The sequence below is a fragment of the Ooceraea biroi genome, chromosome 5, assembly GCF_003672135.1.
Source record: "Ooceraea biroi isolate clonal line C1 chromosome 5, Obir_v5.4, whole genome shotgun sequence".
Classification (NCBI taxonomy): domain Eukaryota; kingdom Metazoa; phylum Arthropoda; class Insecta; order Hymenoptera; family Formicidae; genus Ooceraea; species Ooceraea biroi.
In genome coordinates, this window is record NC_039510.1 from 5,058,175 (window position 1) to 5,072,870 (window position 14,696).

General features: G+C 45.7%; 2 protein-coding genes and 1 long non-coding RNA gene across 4 annotated transcripts; 1 reads left to right on the forward strand and 2 right to left on the reverse strand.

Moving 5' to 3' along the window:
* Positions 1-250: 250 nt before the first annotated feature.
* Positions 251-9,332, reverse strand: LOC105287598 (progestin and adipoQ receptor family member 3). 2 transcript variants are annotated; one of them, XM_011353224.2, is made up of 8 exons: positions 8,222-9,332; positions 4,708-4,890; positions 2,164-2,324; positions 1,902-2,058; positions 1,530-1,682; positions 1,012-1,291; positions 738-896; positions 251-340 (listed from the first exon to the last, which is right to left on the reverse strand). In XM_011353224.2, exons 2-7 carry the CDS (start codon positions 4,852-4,854, stop codon positions 760-762), a joined length of 1,035 nt encoding a protein of 344 aa, XP_011351526.1. In that variant the 5' UTR covers positions 4,855-4,890; positions 8,222-9,332; the 3' UTR covers positions 251-340; positions 738-759. The 2 variants fall into 2 exon arrangements, with proteins under 2 accessions (XP_011351526.1, XP_011351528.1); XM_011353226.3 differs by lacking the exon at positions 8,222-9,332 and adding an exon at positions 5,239-5,973.
* LOC105287599 lies at positions 6,920-10,500 on the forward strand. Its single transcript, XR_895483.3, has 2 exons — positions 6,920-7,768; positions 8,087-10,500. It is a non-coding gene; the product is annotated as an uncharacterized LOC105287599 (long non-coding RNA).
* LOC105287597 (ubiquitin-conjugating enzyme E2-17 kDa) lies at positions 9,502-14,426 on the reverse strand. The gene is made up of 6 exons (XM_011353223.3): positions 14,109-14,426; positions 12,785-12,848; positions 12,512-12,543; positions 12,266-12,343; positions 12,059-12,164; positions 9,502-11,962 (listed from the first exon to the last, which is right to left on the reverse strand). Exons 1-6 carry the CDS (start codon positions 14,130-14,132, stop codon positions 11,823-11,825), a joined length of 444 nt encoding a protein of 147 aa, XP_011351525.1. The 5' UTR covers positions 14,133-14,426; the 3' UTR covers positions 9,502-11,822.
* Between the last annotated feature and the right edge of the window lie 270 nt (positions 14,427-14,696).

Here is a 14,696-nt window from a genome sequence, read left to right on the forward strand (position 1 = left end):
TTTATTCTTGCTGGAATTAAGGGTCCAAGAGAGGGAAAGAACGCGATGTAGAATAAAATGAGCTACCCTCGCGAGATAAGTATAAATAGTAATATCGAATAAATAAAACTACAGCTGAAGAACAAATCAATGAATGCGTCCACGAGTCTTCCATCTTCTGGAAACCGCACATCACGAGGGTGATGAACGCGCCGTGGCTATCGATGTGCGTACGCTCGCAGCGGATTTTGTATCTCGCAGGACGCGTTCTTCAGGATACCGTAGAACGGTAGTTCCTCGATTCCAGACGACCAAGTACCCGTCTTCATCATGCAGGAGCACTCCATGGCGAGGACGGATGCTGCAACAAGTTAAATTCATGATCCTAATTTTCAAATTCACGAAATTACCAATTCCAGTATAATAATTTCCCCAAAGTCGCAAAGACATTTCTGATAAAACGAAAATTCTTGCGTAAAAACAACTTATGTTTTACTTCCAACTTATTTAACTTCTATGTCATGCAAAACTTCACACTTGACACCTGTTTCAGGATTTTAGAGTTAATGGCCTGATTACTTTAATTCTTTTTGCACATTTCTACACGAATCGTGGATACGGCAGGGACCGTTTCGTCGTTTTACGTGCTCGATGATCGCACGGGAGGTACGTAATCGGACACGATTTGCGGTATCAGCACGACGGTCGGTCGTGCGATCGGTTCGAATTGCAAATCTCGTATTGTCACATGCACATACCAGGCTCGTCGGACTCCGTATGTCATAATGCAGAGATCGGACACCCGTGGTTCATCCTGTACTCCACGTAGAGCATACCCGTGTTGTGCCAATAATAAAGCGCCAGCACGACCAGCGCATGCCACCACTGATGCGATGATCCGACGTAGTCCACCCAGCCTACGGTGAAATGCGAGCGTGCGTTTAATGACGGGAATGAGCAAAAAAGCGTTTCATTGTTTCGCGAAGCGCATAGTCTAACGATACGCAGTCCGCGCACGAGCACAATAATCACCTGGGCAGAAACGTTCGGGTATCTTGGTCAAGTAGACCAAGAACGCGATCGCGTTGATGATGTACATTCCTACGACCCGAGGGATGAGCATCCGGACGATGGGGTTGTCTAAGCCGCCCATCGCGATGGTCCAGTGCAGCGTCGGTAGCACCCCGTATATCGCCCAGCCCACGAACACTATCAGTTTGACATTGCCGTTGACGTTCAGCCGCGGTATCTGCAGGATCATCGCGAAGATGAAAATCGCCGCGACGGTTACCAGGTAGAACCGCTGCAGCTCCTGAAAAGATCACAGGCTTGAGAACGGTTCAATTCCCCGCGAAGTAATATTAGATGTTTTAATTAACTTGTTAGGATTTATTTCCTATTAATTTATTAAATTTATTTTTGGAATTGTTTCTCAAGTGCCAAGTTATACGTTTTTACTGAGAAGCTACGAGAGAATATTTATTTTAAAACATTCGTGACGTGGAGTTGTGAAACAACGAGACCACGCAAATTTTTAAAAAACTTTTCACCTTGTGACACCAAAAAGCATAGTAGACGCCCGACATGTAGATCGACAGCATGCTGAGAGCGATACCGAATAGGTCGAAAGATAGGAAGCACCAATAATCCTTCTCGCTTCGACAGGAGAACGTATGATACACGGACGAAAGGATCATGCATACCTGAGATAAATGTAACTCATTTAATGATGTGTCTAAAATTTCATTTTCTAGTTCGTATAATCTTTTTTTTCAATTAGTGCAATTTTTCTGACATCATTATCTGTTTTGGAGAAAATAGATTTAAGCCACAAAATTTTACGACAATTTTAAAATCTTGAAATATTCTTTTTAACTTAAAATTAATTCAATGAATCAGTATATCAGTATATTGATTTTTACCTGAAAACAAAGAAGTAACAGAGAAACGATTACTTTGTCACTGAACGGCGCGTGAATATTCAGTAGACAAAGATCATACAGGGTCAGACCGAAGAAGAGCATCCAGCCGAAGATGTGGCTCCATATATTCACAGTCTCGTTCGTCCACCAGAATATACTGCAACACGAATAGCATTTCCATGAAGAAATGCGCCAAGCGGTAGCGTATTATATTTTCAAGATGTTCCTGAATTTGCCAATTTATTCAGTGTTAAATGCCAACCTTTCCAGGCAGAGTTTCGTAGTCAAACAACAACGGTAACCGCGCAGTATGTAAGGATTGTATTGAAGGAACTCGGGTGCCTCTTCAAAGCGCAGCAGCCGCCTCATCTTCTCTTCCTCTTCCGGTGTAATTCTTTTCTTGGCCGGCGGATCATCGTGGACCTGTTCCAGGACAAAAACTCCACGTTCAACGTATCTCCGAAGCAGCATCCAAAAAGGAATGTTGGAAATTCAAGAGATTCGTGTGACCTGTGTGTTTTGGACTTTTACTTTGTTGCTGCGAATAGCGACGCGTCTGTCCAACACCTCTCACGGAATGTGTGTCGAAAGTTTCTCTCGACTGCCCTGATACAACGGACCAACGCTATTTGTTCGTCGCGTTTCTCGCGTTAGAAGATTTAGACAATTTAAAATGCGGGAGGAACGAACCCTTCGCGACTTTCGAAGTTTTCGACTTTTGAAAAGAAAAACTTTTACGTAATTTCGATAAGTTTGCAGTACCTATATGTATACACTAACTAATGCATCGAGCACTACTCCCGGAAGTTATCGAACCGATAGAAAAAAACGCTAGTTATCCTTCGTAGGAATTACGAAATTAGATTACATAATGGAACACGCGCAAACTATTTGATTATACATCTACATTTTTTTAGTGCAACGTGTAACTTTTTTTACATTTTTGCGATTTGCGTCATGAGAGACCCCACCGATCACTGACTTTTGCAATGATAATCATGTAAAAAGTTATTATTTCTTCGTCTTCCTCGTTAGAACTTTTCACGAGGCTCGTGTATACGACCTGGTCTAGCTTTCAACAAGCTGCGTAAACGTTGCGTGTTGCGCAAGAGCTTAGTGCAAAGACGTTTCAATTGCACCTGCAATATTCCGAACAATACAAAGCGCTTTCATCGCTTTCATTTGTAGCATTCCTCGACCACGTAAACTCGCCGCTGCCAACAATGGGATGATGTGACTTTACGATAAAATGAACGACCATTCTTACTCGATATAATTATCAGAATAGGAAAATGTCGCTCCGCGAAGTAAGGTCATGGCTCTCTCATAACATGGAAATTGCCTTCATATTTGCATTTTTTATTTTAATGTGCCCATTAAATGAGAAACTGGCCCGATATATAGCGAGCGATTAATTAACCGCACGAAGAACTAGAAAGGATCGCAGAATTGCTGGAATCATTATCCAACCATATATCTCTCTCATCAAATTATTCGATCGAGCCGCTCTTTATGTAAGTAGTCACTTTCTAGATTTAGTTGAATTTATAAGAATGATCAGATCAGCTCTTAACAGGTGATATCGGTCTACATTTCAGTTCAATATTAATGCAAATTAATATTGATAAATTAAACGAGGCTCTCCTCATTTCGTGAGGAGAGAGTGTTGAATTTAATAGCCGAATAATCGGCCCACTTATTAACATAATTCAGGCAGCATTCGATTTTTCTGCTCATTCGTCACGACTCACTGACTGATGCCTTCCCTTCTGGCATCCTATCGCGTTACGGGAAATTGCTCGAGCGGAAATCATCGCATCGGCGCGAACGGATTCAGCGTAAGACGGACGCCCGATTCCTCCTAGTATACTCGCGCGAGGAGATACACAGGCGAGAGATCGTTTTAGTCGCACTCTACGATCTCTCGGCGATACGAATGCGGTAAGTGGGCCACAACGGGACCTGCCTTTCATCCGAGTGTGTCAAGTTTACGGCGTCTGCTTTCCTCTCGCGAGCTAGCGAAATCGATTCTCCGCGGCGCGCTTGTGGCTATATAGGCAGTCGCGATTAGGACGATTACTTCTATCACGAATAATGAGGCATAATCGGTCGAATAACGTCGAATCTTCGGATCCGGCGCGTAATTTCGCGGGGACAATGCGTGCCTTTGTGCCGTAATGAGCGCTCGCGACTAACAGCCGAGTTTCTTCAACTATCAACCGTCCAGACGGAAGAGAGCGGAATAAACGCGAGGTAAAAATCGCAAACGACCGTGGCTCTTCGTAGACGTGGACGTCGCTCAAGAGTCACCGCGGGTTTCACCGAGGGGGGGGGGGGGGGCGAAAAAAATACCCAGTTGATCGTGCGCGTAAGAAAAGGGGAACTGGAAAATTATACGTGGGACCCCATGCATCGCGCAGCCTAGAAAGTCGCGGTTAGCGTGTCTTCATTTCGTGAAACGGAAGCGACGTCGTTGACGTTTACGGGAAATGGAGCACATCTTCAACTGTCCGATGTCGCATACGTACGACGTTACTACCGCAATCCGGAATCGAGCTATTGATCTCTCGCGATCAATCGCGTGCTCGCGGGGTGATGGCCTTTTATCGCTACTATTTGCAACGGCACGCCGAACTCGCGTGACTGCACGCGTCGTTTGCTCCGCACTCGGATTTTTGATCCGTTCCCTTCTTCCTGCTCCCCGGATCGGATCGATTTAGCTTTCCTTCGCCGTTATCTCTGATTGATATATTTATCTATTTAATTGGAGAATCTGGCACGCGACGCGACCAAGACGTTGACTGACCTTGCTGACGAGCGGCTTGCTCGCTTCTTGCGCCAATTCTGTCGCAGATTGCTTTTCATGGGTGTTATTGTTGTGCAGTTGGCCATTACTAGACTCTTTTTCACGATGGTTGGTTACCTCCTCTACACCCGCGAGTAGTTTCATCATTCAAGCGACGCGGGCCTCTTGTGCAACACCTGCTTCCTGAAAGACATAATGAATGAGAGATCGTGGAGACACAGCTGTTCGTCACAGGAACGCACTCATTAATGTTGCCGCAAATTGCTGAAACGCGACATATCCTGACGCATAATTTCCATGCAAAACACGACATAGTATGATATTAAGACAGCTGAGTGTTAGGTAAGCATTCAAGCAGTTGGATCTGTAGTTAATCACAAGAACGTGACTTTGCGGTTTTCTTATTTTCAGATTTCTCGTAGATCACTCGCGATAAATTAATCGTTTTCGATTCAGAGCGTTAACATAACGCTTGCGTGTACACACACATATATATTACGTATTTATGAAGAAATCGCGGATGCGGATTACCTTTCCGTTAATTTATCGGAAACACATTTCTCGGACGATGCACTGTTCTTTCTCGATGAAAACTGCGAGTAAACTGCTCCTAGTATTCGTTATATATTTTGTGAAACCCTGATAAGACCCGGCCGATTCGCGTGGTTTATTGTTCCGCGTGACGCGTAATGTACGCACGTAACTTTCTCGCGGAAGGCAAAGAGATCGGACCTCGCAAGAACCGTCGTAAACTCGCGGAGTGCTTTCTTGCGCGGGTCGGCGCAACTGGCGAACGCGAATTTATACTTGCGCGCGGCCGAAGAGAACGGGAACCTGCGCGGCAGTTCCGACGGGCGCAAAAATCGCAATGACAATTAAATTTCGCGAGGCTGCAATCGCGCGGCTGCGATCGGACACCGGGATTAGAAATCTCTCGCGGCTGGGTCGAAAAATAATGCCGTGCCGAATAATTTTCGCTTACGAATTTCTAGTCATTAATCCAACGCTGGTCGAGAAACGCGTAAGACAGCGCGATTAATACTGAGTGCCAGTTTCGAAAATACCCGTGAGATTCGTGTGACGCGTCCCAGTTATCTTTTTTATCTGGACAACGACAGAGAGAGAAAGAAAGGGGCGAGGAGGCGAGAATCCTATTCACTCTCTCTGCGTCACGCGACGACTAATCTACGAGAAAGTCGAAGCCGCACTTTGGAATCCGTCGAGATCGTACGTCTGCGCCCGGTGAAAAGTACGAACAGATTATATTTTCACCATTACGAGCAGGAAGTAACCGGAGGCACGTCCGCGTAACGGCGGGGATTCGCGCTAGGTTTCGATCCTTTCTTTCTCCCGATGTTGCCCGACGTCGATTTTGCTCGTCATGCGACACGATAATGAGTCATTAATGCGTCAGTACATTAATGAAAGTACTCATAATGTTCGCTAACAAATAACAAATTCCGTCGGTATTCGCAAAAACCTGCTGTTATTTATTCATTTCATATCTATGGTTTTTCTGAGCGATTTGTTATATTCGGAATATTTGTTAAAAATCGCTGAAGTAGTCAAGAAACTGAATATTTATGCGTTACTTTAATAAATATTTGCACGTTGTGTTGCTTGATGTCACTTTTGACATTTCTGATATCGATCTAAACAACAGCAAAAAGTAATGACGCAAAAAGTTTTTCTGAATCTCAGATTTGATAGACCTTCCGGTGCTCTTCATTAATATGACTGATCTTTAACCCCATTCCGTTTCCGTTAAAATGAAATTTCGTCTAAAGTAAACCTAAGAGCTGAATAATTCATGTTAATCACATGCAATGTATGCAGTGTACGAACGCTTATGCGTAAGTAGACACCTTATAGTCTCTCAATTTTTCCTCCAATTTGTGTATTTTTACGGAGGAGAATAAGAGTATCGCAGACACTTGATTAAATCATCTCTGACACATTTCTAACATTGCCCGAGTCAAAATTTTGCGCCTACTTTAATGCTTTTAGCAGTCGTACGAACCTACTTTTAGGAAAATAGAACCTAGAACTCTTACATTGAAACTCAAACTCCTACAAACAGATGTTAACATGCTATTTTGACCCTGCGACATTCGGCTGTAATCTTGATCGTAACCTGCTTTGACGCTCTAACGGCAAAAAAGGAAATTTCGGACATATTTTAGTGTTAAAGTAGTAGCTAAATAGACGCTGAATAACACCTCAAATGAAGAATTCGAGGTTCAATGTAGAACTAAAATTTCGACTCGGGTGTAAATGGGAAAAGACACACGACAAATAAACGCGCGGTGTGCAAACACGTGCACCCTTACGTTCCTCAAAATTGCAACATATTCCTTCAAGTCTACAATCATCGAGATTGCTGTCGTAAAGCTTCCCGTCTCAGCGAGCTTTACCCTCGCACGCATCCTCGCTTATCGTTGATAATAATCATCGATCGCCATACAATGGTTGGCATCCTTCTCGCCTCGCGCATGCAATTAAGAACAATGGGAAACGTTACCGACACCCATGGGAAACGATAACGCGTACACGCGACACTTTTCATCGCGCTTAATTAATCAAGAGGAGTAAACAAGAGAAAGAGAGAGAGAGAGAGATCGACGATAAATCGGATACCTGTGAATGGTAGCACGCGTATCACGTATGCCGCGATGCGTGACACGTGCAACGCTTCATTACGCGATTCGCTCGACAGGTCAGGCTGACAACAATAATTCATCGAAGTGGTGCATCGCTGTTTGCTATTGCTTCGTTAGATTCGCCGGGACCTCGCGTTGCATCGCGAAGAACCGCGTGGCGAGAATAAGATGACATTGAATCTATCGAGCGACGCGTGCGCCCGCGTGTGCCAACTTTGGCGTAAGGTTCATTCGCCACCGACTTTGTTCAACTATTCGTGTATCAGCCTCGTTCCAGAATGTAAGGTTCGGACGCACACAAACTCGTGCGAAGCTTCTCTCGATCTGGATCAGGAGTCGTTTGAGCACGTAACGTCCAAAACGTGGACTTAACTTTATTTTTTACCAGCAAAGTTCGCCAGGTGATAGTTCGAAAGTTAGAAGTTCAAAGTTCGAAACATAGAAGATCGTTCGGAGCAAGCCTGTGTACACACTATTGATAAACTAATCTTCCTTTTTTCAACATAATATGTACAAGAACAAATTATAAAGACTACGTTAATATCCCCGCCGACGAAATATCTTTAGCTATTCAGATATTACGGTATTCATATTAATTTAGCTTCTCCAGCATCGAAAATTCTTATGTTACAAGTTGAAATGATAGATCACTCTCTTTGAAGTTTTGACACTAACCGATTTATATATTTATATATTTTTACCGATTTCTATATTTTTAGTAAAACGAGAAGATATTATACATCGTGGTAGACTCATTGGCAAAAGACCCGAAAGGATCGGAGACGGATCGAGTTCACTTTCTGCCGATACCGGTCATGTCGACGACATGATGACGATGAAAGGCAACCACGTACCTTAAGGAACGTCGGTCGGTGGACGATCGAAGACGAAGAAACGGACAATCATCAGCGTCTTGTGGTGTCTATCGGTACATTGGTGCACTGTATTCGCGCGTACGAGTCACTGCCGCAATCACCGTATCGGACTGCAACGCGATTCGATCGACCGCACCGAGCACGCCGAGCAGAGTACTGGTAGAACGAGAACGTCTGATCGCGGAGTAGCGGTGGTAACGGCGGCGGTAATGACGACAATGACGACGGCGGCGATGGTGATGACGACGCCAACCAGGGTCGCCCCCGAAGAGCGCGTTCCGCGCGATCGAGGAGCACGCGAGCTCAAACACCGACAATCGTCCCCCCACGTTCTATACGCAAAGGGGGACGCTGGACTTTCACTGCTTGGTCAGCCGAGAGCCCGCATGGCGATTTTTCTGCGGCACTCACAGAATTCGCCGATCACTCGACGGCCTTCGTGTTATTGATATTGTACATTCGTAGTACTCGCGGAGGATATAAATCAATAATGATTATATAAGGTTCATTAATCTAATCAGCAATTCTCTTACATATCTCTTATATTAATCCACGTTGCTTTTTAATCCATCCACGTGAAATCTCCTTGCAGAACTCTTCGTTCACTCTCTGTACTCTGTGATATTGGAGTTTCCGAGATACTCTCGCAATTTTCCAGATACATTTTTATATCAACTTTGGAGAATGGTGTGGACAATAGTTTTAATTCGAAATTTTGTATCTCGTCTCATTTCTACAATTTACTCGGAACGTTTCCAAGTTTGACCAATTGCCACCTGAGTATCGCAATGTCCACCCAACGTGTCTAGCGTTACTATTTAAGACCCGTTTTCGGTAGAATAAAAATTATTTTTATAACAGTTTCACGGTGCCCAAGGATCCCTTCGCTTATAGCGTGAATATCGAAATTTTTAGGAACATAGGTCGGCTTTGCGTTACTTTCACGTGCACACGCCGCGTCGCTGACATTGAAGAATTGGGAGACGCGTCAACGGTCAACCGGACCGCTGCCGAACGAGGTCAACGTGGATACGATAATACTTTTGCAGCGACAGCGCGAATCTTCGGTTACACGGAGAGAAAACGCGAGACCGTGGCCATCACGTACACCGCGATATTCGATTTATCGTTCACACGTTACGTGCAGATCCACGGCCGCGGTCGCGGAGGAGAAAGAAAGAGAGCAATCGCTGCGTGTCACCTTATCATCATGTGGACTTTATTATATAAAGGGCTAATGCTAAAATGTACACAAGATAAGTTATTAAAAATGTTCATTATTGCGGTAGTAATAATTAATTATACACATGAATAGAATCGTCTTCTACTAGAGGTGAACGATGATCAATCGGTTTCATTTTTTTTCTTTTTTTTTCTTTTTTTCTCTTCGAGGGCTATAACACTTTTAAATATATGTACCAGATCCGACGTAATTTACTCGTAATTAAATTACAGCAAATACACGTTCGCGTGTGAGACAGGGTCGGCGCAAAAACACAGAGCGGGCCGCCGCATTACAATACTAATCGAGAGATTTTGTCTTCTCTAGGTTCCCCTCAGCCGCCCCTCCCATCAGCTTGCCGCGTGTCTCAAGCACCGATCGCACACCGATGACACTTCGCTCTGACGCCGCGCTTTCGCACGTGGCTCGCAATGACCGAGTCGTTCTCGCTTACGTACTAATTAAGTAATCGCATCTCTCGTGTGACGTAATCAGATTTTTATTTATCTATGATTAGAAGCCAAAAAACACACTGCTAGCACCATCGAACAGTGCAGTTTTATGTAGTTTCGTATAATCTTAAACATACTGTCGGCGTTGAACTCGGCGCCTCGCGATTCAACAATACACTCCGTTCCATCTTGTGTGTACAGTTTTAGGGTTTATTCCTTCCTTTTTCTCGATTTTTTTGCGAAGTAATGCGCAATCACATTGCCTCACCCTTTACAGCCCACAATACAATTGGAGATACAATATCGAAATCGCAAGTGTGTGTGTGTGTGTGTAAATTAACAGATTCTATTCTTGTTTTTTTTTAATCTTTTAAATCTAATGCTCGTCCACGTGAACAGTATGGTCGTAAGTGTACGCAGGTATTATATTGTGGGTGAAAGGAGAAACACCTGGTCACGGAAAACTAAATAATAATATAATATTAATAATAATAATATAATAATAATAAAATAAAATAATAAAAAGTCGTCGTTTTAAAGAAAACACCTGCACGCGAAACAGCGGTTAAAAGTATCGATGCGGGTAAAAGAACGTCGCGATCGACGACGGGCGACGCGAATCCCTCGTTCGCAGGACGAGACGCACGCGCGAACTCGGCGGCGCGCTCTCCACGCGCTGTGCGGCCGCTACGAGACGAGCCCACCTCGAGATCCTCGAGTTTCATGCGGCGAGATCCTCCCATGGACCCTCCATGGAAGGTCCGCGTATACAGATTTCATCGACAGTCGGAGAACTCGATCGCAACCCTCTCGTCCGTTCGAGAATCGTTGTTTGCCGCAAGCGCTTCGACATCTCGGAACACGAGAGAACTGACAGCCGCAAGGAGGGATCGCGAGCACGCTCGCGCGACCCGCTTCGCCTCCAGAGCACGAATTGGCGAATCAATTGTCCTACAGATTATCCCTGCGAAACTGCAGACACAGGGTGCCGAGGAGGGAAGAGGCGCACGGACGCAATTATATTATAGGACGCGATCCCTTCGTCTAGCGCGTTTGCATACTGCCGCCGGTATTACTTGAAGTCGGTCGTCATCCGTCGATTGTTAACGATATGCATAATTAAATTACTACACACATACACACAGGAACCAAAAGCACAGATTCGAGTTACTCGTAGAATTTGTTAGACAGGTGTGAGGAATTTTCTTGTGTTTTTTTTTAATGATTGAACAAAGCATACACGTAGTTTTAATAATATTTATATATATATATATATGTATATATATAGCCCAGTCTTACAAAAGAGTGACCATATCGCGTTTCAAGGGACGGGCAAACATTGCTCACTTGCGTTAAGACTAACAATCGATGTGCTGTCAGTTCGAAAAAGTTTTTCGGAGAACCACTGAGAAAGTAGGTGTATCGTAACGTTACAATTATCACGTATAAGCACAATAATTCGAAATCAATCTAGTCAGGCTCACAAATACAAATCCTACTTTCACTCGCCTATGTATATACGGTTTTATACTTCCATTTTTCCTTTTATTCATTATGAAAAAAAAAAAAAACAAAGCGGACATGTTTTTTTTCGGTTTTCTTGCGTTGTGTCTGATTCGGTATATATGTATATAATGCTGGGTGACCACCACATGTTTCAAAGATCGCCTTGATCGCCATCGCGGCAACGTCGTTTACATACGCGCGGGCATTCCGAGCCGCCGGGGAAGTTTCACAGGATCGATCGTTCACGCTCGCCTGAGGTTTCCTCGGGTCCGAATATCGGCTTAAGTTTAAAAGTATACGAGCCGTAGCTAATTTCAATCGGTGCTGATGCGTAAGTGGCAATAGGCTGGGGCTGTTTCTTGGTGGTGTTTGGATGTCGAAGTCAACGGAGATTGGCGCATCACATGGCATACTTGCGCGTCCACTCGCGCGCCAATTCATTGTACTTCTCCCTGTCGGTTTTGTATATCCTGGCTATTTCTGGTACCAGCGGGTCGTCTGGATTTGGATCGCACAGCAGGGAGCATATTGACAGTAACACTGGAAAATTATCGGCAATTGTTCAACCTCCTAGTTCAACCTTCTCCACGAGGCGACGCTGCGTCTTTGAGTGCACGCGCCAACGGTTACACGTACCTTTTGATATAGTGAGCGCGGGCGACCATTGCGATCTCAGGATATCCAAACAAATACTTCCGTTACTGTTGATATTGGGATGATAGATTCTAGTCGTAAATGCCACCTAGAGAACAAGCAACGATTATTAGTCAGTTGGGCCTGCTGCCTCCGTTTCTCTCACTGTAATTCAACGTAGAATCGAAGACTCGGTCTACGCCATCGTACCTTAGGTGGTTTGAACGGGTAATCTGTTGGAAAGTGTATTGTTAGGAAAAACACTCCTCCTTGATACGGACTGTCGGGCTGCAAGCAAATTGAGATTCGCAATGATAATATGCACTATACCATAATCCAGTTCTGTACTGTCACAGCCACCCGGTAATACATACGTTCGCATCTAACATACGATTGCTATCAAGTCAATGTTTTGTTTTTAATCTGATAGACACAAGCGTAGAAAAATGTACTTACTGGTCCCATGATGGTTGCCTGCCAATGGAATACTGGAAAAATATTAGATCAAACAATTATATTCACCAATTATCGATGAACCATCACATATATATTCTACAACTTAATTTTACATAATCTTCACACCTAGATAAGCGCAATCATGGTGTCTAAAAGATATATTAATATAATGCGCGACACTATTTCAGGATAGTAATCTATCACTCGGAACACTTTAGTCATCTTACGTGCTACTTTAAATATTTGTTTGCTGGACGGACACTTGACACTTACAATCATCTCCTACAGGTCCTGCGGAGCACTGTGCTGGCGGATCTCTGCCGAGGTCCTGAAGTTCCTGAAACGATAGACATGGGGAAACGGCATTAGATGACAAGTCTCGATACACTCTGCACGCGTAACGTTCACAGAATGCACCGCATTGTGACATCCTAATGTGAACTTTAATCAGATGAGGTCAAAGTTTATATTTAGGATACACAGATCCTGCTCAATCTCCTACTATATATTCCACCGCGACGAGGCTCTGAGGCACACGCATTGTACCGTTACTCTATACAGAGACAACTTGGATTTTATTTCTGAACATGCGTGCACACAATGCCAAGATCGTCTTGACGCACAGGCCGAGCTTCCTAGATCAATTCTTTTGTGCGATGGAAAAACATGTCACTTGATAATGATGGAAACAGATCGCCGTATTATTTATCGCCTACGTGATATCTTTGTGCCACAAATGAAAGACAAATATACAAGTGTCAATAGCACCATCTGCAAATGTACAAGTGGTTCCAAGTATTGTGCAATGTCCCTCTTATTATCAGCCATTGATTGCATTGGAAAACGTCATGAGTAATCGAGGACGACATATAGATGGATAGACAGAGGAGAGGTGGCCTTTCGCTGGACCTTCTGGACTTCTGGAGGATCTGCAGCAGACGTATCATGCTCCATTCCGCGACCGACAATACAGATGACGAAGCAGCATCGGCACTCGTGTCGCAGAGACGCACCGTGTCAGAAATGACTCACTGAATCGTACCGATGACCGCCAACGAGAGCCTGCTCACGGGCTCGCGGTGGACCACAGCAGAGGCCGGTCACGAGCAGACGTACTGGAGACGTACGGCGCGAAGGGCACAAAGGGCCAGCGAAGAGCACCAGACCGAGAAGGACTCCGGCGGAGGGAGGAAAAGCGCGATCTTCGGGGTACGTGCGTGCGGATCCGCACGCATGGTGTCTCGCGTCTAACTTCCGGGATCGCGCGGGATTCTCACTGTCATCGCGGGCGAGCGGCCGCCGACGGGGCCGGCGCGGCGGTTCCCGTCAGGCCCCGCGATCGCGCACGGCTACGACGAGAACCGTCCGCCTCTGGGAGGCGGCCCAGGAGGAGGCTGCGGGTTCCCCAGCGGCCGTTTGCTCGCTCGCTCGCTCGGTCGCTCGTGTCGCTGCTCCGCACTGATACTGGCACGGCGAGGAGGAAATCGTTAAAGGGCGTACGAGAGAGCACCGGGGGAGCCCCGGCAACACACGGCACACGACGACGCCCGGGGCCGGGCCGCGATGCGGCACGCGCGCCCACGGGCCCTCCACGTACCTTATTAATTCGCTTTAACGCCATTTGACGAACTGTGTGTGGATATTAACCGGCCGCAAACCAGACAACCAACAGCGATACCCGCTAGCCGTGGATCTTTGATTAGGGATTGCAAGATGGCTGCCTTCTAAACGTAGCCCCACTGCGCTGGTCAAGCGCGCGTTTCGTTCACCGCGGCGCGACGCGTACGGACGGGACGGAGCACGCTTGCGGATCGAGTGCGAGGCCGCGCGACGATTATTGTCAGCCACGGCGGGTCGGCTGCGTTTTTTATCGCGTCGCTTTTACGTCGTCGTCGGGACCCTCGGTTACGAGACACACGCTTTTCGATCGTGCATCCGGCCAGTCCGGCCGTCATGCGGATTTCCTTTTATCGGCAACCAGGCGGATTTTTCAGCGCGTATGCGCCACCGCCGCCAGGTGGCGCGCGCGCTCGGACGCGAAGTCGAAAATAAAGGAGGCCGCGTCGACTGGGGCGACTGTATTTGGTGGCTCAATGTCGAAGGGTCGAATCGTCGAATGGCCTCTCTCTGCTCCTGCTCCTCTTTTCCACCCGCGTGGATGGAATTGTGCAGCTTGAGATTTTTG

Coding starts and splice junctions, on each gene's coding strand:
- LOC105287598 (XM_011353224.2), bottom strand. CDS start 4,854: ATGATGAAACTACTCGCGGGTGTAGAGGAGGTAACCAACCATCGTGAA. Junction 1,292..1,529: donor ATGCTTTTTGGTGTCACAAG/GTGAAAAGTTTT, acceptor TGATCTTTTCAG/GAGCTGCAGCGGTTCTACCT. Junction 897..1,011: donor ACCCGAACGTTTCTGCCCAG/GTGATTATTGTG, acceptor ATTTCACCGTAG/GCTGGGTGGACTACGTCGGA.
- LOC105287597 (XM_011353223.3), bottom strand. CDS start 14,132: ATGGCGTTAAAGCGAATTAATAAG. Junction 12,165..12,265: donor ACCCGTTCAAACCACCTAAG/GTACGATGGCGT, acceptor CTTGTTCTCTAG/GTGGCATTTACGACTAGAAT. Junction 11,963..12,058: donor CGCGCTCACTATATCAAAAG/GTACGTGTAACC, acceptor ATAATTTTCCAG/TGTTACTGTCAATATGCTCC.